The 7,956-nt window shown below is 43.4% G+C and overlaps 1 protein-coding gene across 1 annotated transcript in view; it reads left to right on the forward strand.

The window, feature by feature from the left end:
- Nucleotides 1-7,956, forward strand: part of lama2 (laminin, alpha 2) — a 149,735-nt gene that overhangs the window by 49,748 nt on the left and 92,031 nt on the right. The window contains exons 9-10 of the mRNA XM_079831286.1: nt 2,144-2,321; nt 6,174-6,310. Of these exons, the coding sequence (XP_079687412.1) occupies nt 2,144-2,321; nt 6,174-6,310 (315 nt within the window). The remainder of the gene's footprint in view (nt 1-2,143; nt 2,322-6,173; nt 6,311-7,956) is intronic.

Consider the following 7,956-nt stretch of genomic DNA (forward strand, 5'->3'; position numbering starts at 1 on the left):
CACTTATGATCCGGTTGACCAAAGCACATCTTAACACCAGGTGTGAACAGAGCCTTAGATGTTTCAATTCACAAGCCCTTGAACTGAAGTGAGAGGAAGAACAAATTCACATGCAATCGTGTTTACATAGAAAGTACACACCTTTCTTAGCGAATGAGACCCAACACATGTTCACAGCATTCAAAAAGACAGCCTATGGCTTTAAGAAGGATCAAACATAATGTGCACAGTTTGCTTTGGCGTTTAACGCTACACTTGCATTAGTTGAGAAGCGCTTAAGTGAGATAAACTGAAAGCACATGTTAATGTTTTAGTCTTTTCTTAATCTTTAAAAATGCACAGATATGAGTTCTCTTAGCGGAGGGTTTGTCACTTTGGCTCGCAGCTTTGCATGATGGTGTGTGTGTGTGTGTGTCTTCATATATTTGGCATCCATGTTGTGGCACTGACGGCGTGTGCCAGGACCAGTTGTCATTGGTTGCTACGGTGACAGCGCACCTGTTCCTAGCAGACAGATGGCTGTCAATCACCCGATCCACATGGTGTGAGCAGATCCATCAGCACTGCATGATCATCTTCGGTCCTTAAAACGAAAGTGTTGGCGTTTACCTCTCAAACTGTCTCGAGTTAGAAGAGTGTATGACATTGGTTTGGTTTGATCTGTTTTATCTGCATGGCTGTGATGTGTGGTGAGTTTATGAGGGTCTGAGAAACTAATGGAGGTTGTTTGGTAAATGCACGAGATATTGGATTGTTTGTGACTACACCAGACACACTCCACGAGTATAGGTGTGTGTGAGATGAGCTTCATGCCTACTACAGTACTTTGTTCTTCTCAGCAGGTCAAACTAAATATTATATGAGAGATTCTCTTTTATTTGCCATTTCTAGAAACCTAATGCCAAAATGTCTGTTACATTTGGAAATCACCCTCTTAAGAGATTAAGAGAGTCTGATTTTATTTAGAAGCAATAATTTAATGCATTTAATAAAAATAGGAAAGGTATTTATTTATTTTACTTTACTAATTTCATTTATTTAATTTTATTTTTCTATTATTTTATTTCATTATTTCATTTTATTTTATTTTATTTTATAATTTGTTTATAATTTATTTCATTTGATTTCATTATTTCAATTATTTCATTTCATTTCATTTATTTTATTTTATTCATTTTATTTTATTTCATTATTTCATTTTATTTTATTTTATGTTTTCATTTTATTTTTTCATTTTATTTAAAAAATTTTTTTTTTGTAATTTGTCATTTTTTAATTAATTAATCATGTTTTGTTTATTTCATTTTATTTTATGTTTTCATTTTATTTTATTTTAAAAAAAATTATAAATTCCTTTATTTTTTTCATTTCATGTCATTATTTATTATTATTATTATTATTATTTTTATTATTATTATTCATTTCCTTTATTTCATTTTATTTTATTCATTTTATTTTATTTCATAATTTAATACAATTTTATTTTATGTTTTCATTAAATTTTTTAATTGTATTTATTTTTTAATTTTTAAAAAATTAATTAATAAATTTTTCTTTATTTCATTTCATTATTTTATTTTAATGTTTTTATTTTTATTTTTTTAATTATTTTTTTATTAATTAATATTTTTTTTATTTATTTCATTATTTCATTTCATTTCATTAATTTATGAAATAATTAATTAATTAATTAATTTCATTTATTTTATTTTATTTTGGGGATTGCTAGTTTGGATCCAGTGTTTGTTTTATGGTTACCAATTGTTTTATTTTGTAGCAATATTTTAATACATTTAATAAATATAGGAAATTAATGCATTTATTTATGTATTTACAATTTAATTTAATTATGTTGGGGATTGCTAGTTTGGATCCATTTCTTTTATGGTTACCAATTATTTTATTTTATTATCTCCTTATAACTGTTGGTGGAAAAACAAAGAAAAAAGATGCAAATGATATGCGTTCTCTAATGTATCCAATAGAGCCGTTCTCCAAGTATATGGTATATAAGCGGTCATTGCTTGTTTAAAACTCTTTGTAGTGTATTTGTGGAAAGTGTCACAGTGTAGTCTCAGCATGACTCTTACGAGAGCTTTATTTCATCATTCCTCTGTTCTCTCCCTCCCTCTGTCGCTCTCAGTCCGGCTCACACTTGCAGGGCGCTCAGGGCTGCGTCCCATGCCACTGCAATTCATTCGGATCCAAGTCGTTTGACTGTGACGAGAGCGGTCAGTGTCGCTGTCAGCCTGGTGTGACGGGACAGAAGTGTGACCGCTGCGCTTCCGGACACTTCAGCTTCCAGGAGGGCGGCTGTACACGTAAGAGATCCCTTCAGAAACAGAGAGCTCTAATTCAGTCCAGAGGGGCATTTAGATGCATGCTAGAGCAATAACTGTACGATAGAAAAAACACTAATGAGATCTCATCTAATTCTGTCATTAAGTCCTCTCATGTCATTTCTACAGAGCCCCTAAAGGGACATGGTGCTTTGTGTTCTCTCGCAAATGTTCCCAAAATGAAACTTTGTGTTTGTGTCCCGCCAGCCGGAGTACCTATGATCCTCCCTTTGCCATTCCATCATGAACTACATTTCCCATAAACCTTTGCAAGGACTCATTATCGTGTTATTACATCCACCTGTGTGTCTTTAGCTTGTTAATGTCTGCGTATATAAGCCCTTGTGTGTCCCAATTTGCAACCCAAATCTCACAGCAGTTTCGTAACAAAGTGCAAAGCATTTAGAGTGAAAGCAAAGTTTCTCTTTGTGAGGGGACGTTTGCACATCCTATTGTCTTTTTAGAGCTTTATAAAAATAAAGTTGAGCTCTGTATGAGATAAAGCTGATACTGTAAGGCCGCATTTACACTGGAGGTCGTGATGCACAATTCCGATTTGGTGACCATATCAGATTTTTTTTTGACGACCCGCTTATATCATCTTTTTAAAGCGACCCGTATCCGATATTTGCATTTACACTATACACTAGCGAAAGACGTTCTGACCCGGAAAAGGACATAAAACAGCGATGGACGCAATGGATGCAGACGAGATGATTATTAAATGTTTTGCTTTCCGCATTATCTTTAAAGGTCAGCAGAACAGCTCTCGTCTTCCATCACACCATTAGTGTCATGTGATCGCAGTTCGTGTCCACCTGAGTTGACGTCCGTCCCTTTTTCAAAGACGTACGGCTCGCATTACCTGAGGAATATCCGATTTGACCGCTTATGTAACTGAGGCCAGTTAGCAGTCGCTGTGCGAGTAAACCTCACTCCTCTGATCTCAAGAGACGCTCTAGTGACTGACACTAGAGGTTGCAGCCTTTAGCCTCCTTGTTAGAGCATCTGACTCACATGCGATGGACCCGGGTTCTAGTCCCGCTTGGAGTGGGTGGTTTGAACAGGAGGGGTTACATTGGTGCCGTGACCCGGATGGGAGTGAAGTTTAGGGGGGTGAGTGCAATGGAGGTCAGCTAGTAGTCGCTGTGTGAGTAAACCTCACTCCTCTGATCTCAAGAGACGCTCTAGTGACTGACACTAGAGGTTACAGCCTTTAGCCTCCTTGTTAGAGCATCTGACTCTCATGCGGTGGACCCGGGTTCTAGTCCCGCTTGGAGTGGGTGGTTTGAACAGGAGGGGTTACATTGGTGCCGTGACCCGGATGGGAGTGAAGTTTAGGGGGGTGAGTGCAATGGAGGTCAGCTAGTAGTCGCTGTGTGAGTAAACCTCACTCCTCTGATCTCAATAGCAGTGTTGGGCATGTTACTTTAAAAAAGTAATTAGTTATAGTTACTAGTTACTTCTTACAAATAGTAACTGAGTTAGTAACTGAGTTACATCATTATAAAAGTAACTAATTACCAGGGAAAGTAATTACTGCGTTACTTTTTTTTTTTTTCAAATGTTCAAATATGTCAAATAACTTTGATGCCCCCAATATTAGATATGTTAAATGAATGAATTGGACACTAAATAGAATAAATTATTATTATAAAACATTGTACATTAATGTACACTATTGTAATGTTGCTGTGGGACAATGTGAGAGACACCTATCAAATTCAATACATTATTGTAAATATTATCAGTAGGCCTACTATAGTGTAAATATTGTGTAAATATTATCAGTACTATACTTTCCTTTGGTAGTGGAGCTCACGTTATCATCTGGGTTTTTAGCCACTAATTTTGTGGCATATGATGATGTGAGGCGCTTCAGAATCACTTGCCACCGGCGTGGAGAAACTCTTTCTTCCTGGGCATAAGTTGCACGTTACTTAAACATTCTTACCTTTCACCAACGCTTATACTTCCAATTTGCGAAAGCTACCTTTGAAGTCATTGGACCATCGCTGAATGTGCATATGCGTGTGCGTCATAGGTGTGTGTGTGTGTGTGTGTGTGTGTGTCTCTTGAACCATAGACCGTGAAAAAAATAGGTGTGAACTCAACCTATCAACTTCAACCTTGTCTCCCACCCACCAATCATCATCAGTTATGTGTACCACCGCACCCACCCCCAACACGCATGACTGGTGCGCGCGTACACGCACACGCACACGCACACACACACACACACACACACACACACACACACACACACACACACACACACGTTGCAGGTCCGACTGACAGAGAGCCTGTTCGGATGAAAAGCGCTTCAGTGAGCTCAATTATAGTACCGCGACTAACGCCACATTTTTTTTCCTCAGTAACGCTAACGGCGTTGTAACGGGAGAAACAGTAATTCGTTTTGATTACTCGTTACTGAAAAAAATAATTCCGTTAGTAACGCCGTTTATCTGTAACGCCGTTATTCCCATCACTGCTCAATAGACTGTTGGGGTAACAGCTTAGGACCCAGGACCAGTAGTCAAAAATAAAAACCAAGAGTCAGGAAAAAATTACTGAAGAATAGTTTGCAGTTTCATCAGCAGAAGCCAGCTTCAAGTCTCACAAGGAGTTCATAGGCCGCGCTCCCTCTACCAGTCTCCCCGCCTCCACCTATCCTACATACAATTTCTGAACAGTTAGACTGTTTTCAAGGTCTAACCACGTCATTACTGCCATGTTGAATGATTCTGATTGGCAGAGAAAATGCACAGTCACAGTAAATTTCCACACAAGGATGCATAGCAGAGCATATCACTAAATAATACCAACCAAACCATCCCCATATAAGGGCTTTCCGCCCAACCCATCCCCATAAAAGGGCTCATAGCAGAGCATATCACTAAACTAGGTAGACTAGTTGTCGCCCCATGACTAGATTTAGATCACAATGACCCAGGAGGTTGCAGAAAGGCGTCTTCAGGTCTGGTGTCATGTGCAGAAAACGTCCATCTTCAATATTGGGCCTGCACCGATCATCCAACACACATACAAAAGCACGAGGGTATATCGCACTCTCGTCAGTGTCAGTGGATCCTGACCTTTATCAAAAGAACACATAATACCAAAACACAGATGCAGCAATTTCTCTCCTTCGCCAGAGAGAGAGAGAGATACATACTTGATGTTCTTTTATTCTTTAAGGACTAAATATATGAACGCAGAGAAAGAGATACATTATTTGATTATCCTTGATTATTCAGGTTATGGAAATAATAAAAAGAAACATGGAGAAGGATAGGTGTTTAACAGAAGACACACAGGTATCTGACCTGCCCCTTTAAGACACGCTAGTGACTGACACTAGAGGTTGCAACCTTTAGCCTCATTGTTAGAGCATCCGACTCTCATGCCGGCGGACCGGGGTTCGAGTCCCGCTTGAAGCGGGTGGTTCAAACAGGAGGGCTTACACGTATATGGCAGAGGCAAATGCACGTATCCGTATCATATCGGATTTATATGTGAGTTTATTTTCCTGCTTACACATTCACATGTCATCTGTGCCACATGAGAGGGAAAAATCGGAATTGGGTCGCTTGAACCATGCAGTGTAAATGAGGCCTAAATGAAACAAACATGACACACGGAGCTGCTTCTGAGATATGAAAGAGCAAAGGCTTGTGCGATCAGATTTCAGACCCAGCTCAGTTCCTCAACAAGCCTGACCGTTTTCATCAGAGGTGTTTATATCAGTCGTCTTTCAGCCGGCGCTGACATTTAGAGCAGGTGCTCAGCTGCGCTCCGCAATTAACCTGCTCTGTGTTTCTGTCTGTCTCTCAGCGTGCCAGTGTGCCCATGTGGGAAATAACTGTGACGCGAACACAGGTCAGTGTATCTGTCCGCCCAACACCGTGGGAGAGAGATGTGACAAATGTGCGCCCAACCACTGGGGTCACGACATCAGCAGCGGCTGTAAGGTACGGCTCATCTCTCCTCCTGTCACTGCTGTGTGTGTTTATCTTCTGCTGAAGCATCATTATTATTCATCACGACGAGCTGGATCTTTGAGCAACAAACTGAGATGCTCTGTGTATTCGGACCCCTTTCTATCAGAACCAGCATTAACTTCTTGAGCAGTTTGAGCTCCAGTAGCTCGTCTGTTTGATCAGACCACACGGGCATCAATGAGCCTCGGCCACCCATGACCCTGTGGCCGGTTCTCCACTGGTCCTTCATGACCCTGTGGCCGGTTCTCCACTGGTCCTCCATGACCCTGTGGCCGGTTCTCCACTGGTCCTTCATGACCCTGTGGCCGGTTCTCCACTGGTCCTCCATGACCCTGTGGCCGGTTCTCCACTGGTCCTTCATGACCCTGTGGCCGGTTCTCCACTGGTCCTTCATGACCCTGTGGCCGGTTCTCCACTGGTCCTTCATGACCCTGTGGCCGGTTCTCCACTGGTCCTCCATGACCCTGTGGCCGGTTCTCCACTGGTCCTCCATGACCCTGTGGCCGGTTCTCCACTGGTCCTTCATGACCCTGTGGCCGGTTCTCCACTGGTCCTCCATGACCCTGTGGCCGGTTCTCCACTGGTCCTCCATGACCCTGTGGCCGGTTCTCCACTGGTCCTCCATGACCCTGTGGCCGGTTCTCCACTGGTCCTTCATGACCCTGTGGCCGGTTCTCCACTGGTCCTTCATGACCCTGTGGCCGGTTCTCCACTGGTCCTTCATGACCCTGTGGCCGGTTCTCCACTGGTCCTTCATGACCCTGTGGCCGGTTCTCCACTGGTCCTCCATGACCCTGTGGCCGGTTCTCCACTGGTCCTCCATGACCCTGTGGCCGGTTCTCCACTGGTCCTCCATGACCCTGTGGCCGGTTCTCCACTGGTCCTTCATGACCCTGTGGCCGGTTCTCCACTGGTCCTTCATGACCCTGTGGCCGGTTCTCCACTGGTCCTTCATGACCCTGTGGCCGGTTCTCCACTGGTCCTCCATGACCCTGTGGCCGGTTCTCCACTGGTCCTCCATGACCCTGTGGCCGGTTCTCCACTGGTCCTTCATGACCCTGTGGCCGGTTCTCCACTGGTCCTCCATGACCCTGTGGCCGGTTCTCCACTGGTCCTCCATGACCCTGTGGCCGGTTCTCCACTGGTCCTTCATGACCCTGTGGCCGGTTCTCCACTGGTCCTCCATGACCCTGTGGCCGGTTCTCCACTGGTCCTCCATGACCCTGTGGCCGGTTCTCCACTGGTCCTCCATGACCCTGTGGCCGGTTCTCCACTGGTCCTCCATGATCCTGTGGCCGGTTCTCCACTGGTCCTTCATGACCCTGTGGCCGGTTCTCCACTGGTCCTCCATGACCCTGTGGCCGGTTCTCCACTGGTCCTTCATGACCCTGTGGCCGGTTCTCCACTGGTCCTTCATGACCCTGTGGCCGGTTCTCCACTGGTCCTTCATGACCCTGTGGCCGGTTCTCCACTGGTCCTTCATGACCCTGTGGCCGGTTCTCCACTGGTCCTTCATGACCCTGTGGCCGGTTCTCCACTGGTCCTCCATGACCCTGTGGCCGGTTCTCCACTGGTCCTTCATGACCCTGTGGCCGGTTCTCCACTGGTCCTTCATG

This window comes from Gobio gobio (genome assembly GCF_949357685.1).
Source record: "Gobio gobio genome assembly, chromosome: 12".
Classification (NCBI taxonomy): Eukaryota; Metazoa; Chordata; class Actinopteri; order Cypriniformes; family Gobionidae; genus Gobio; species Gobio gobio.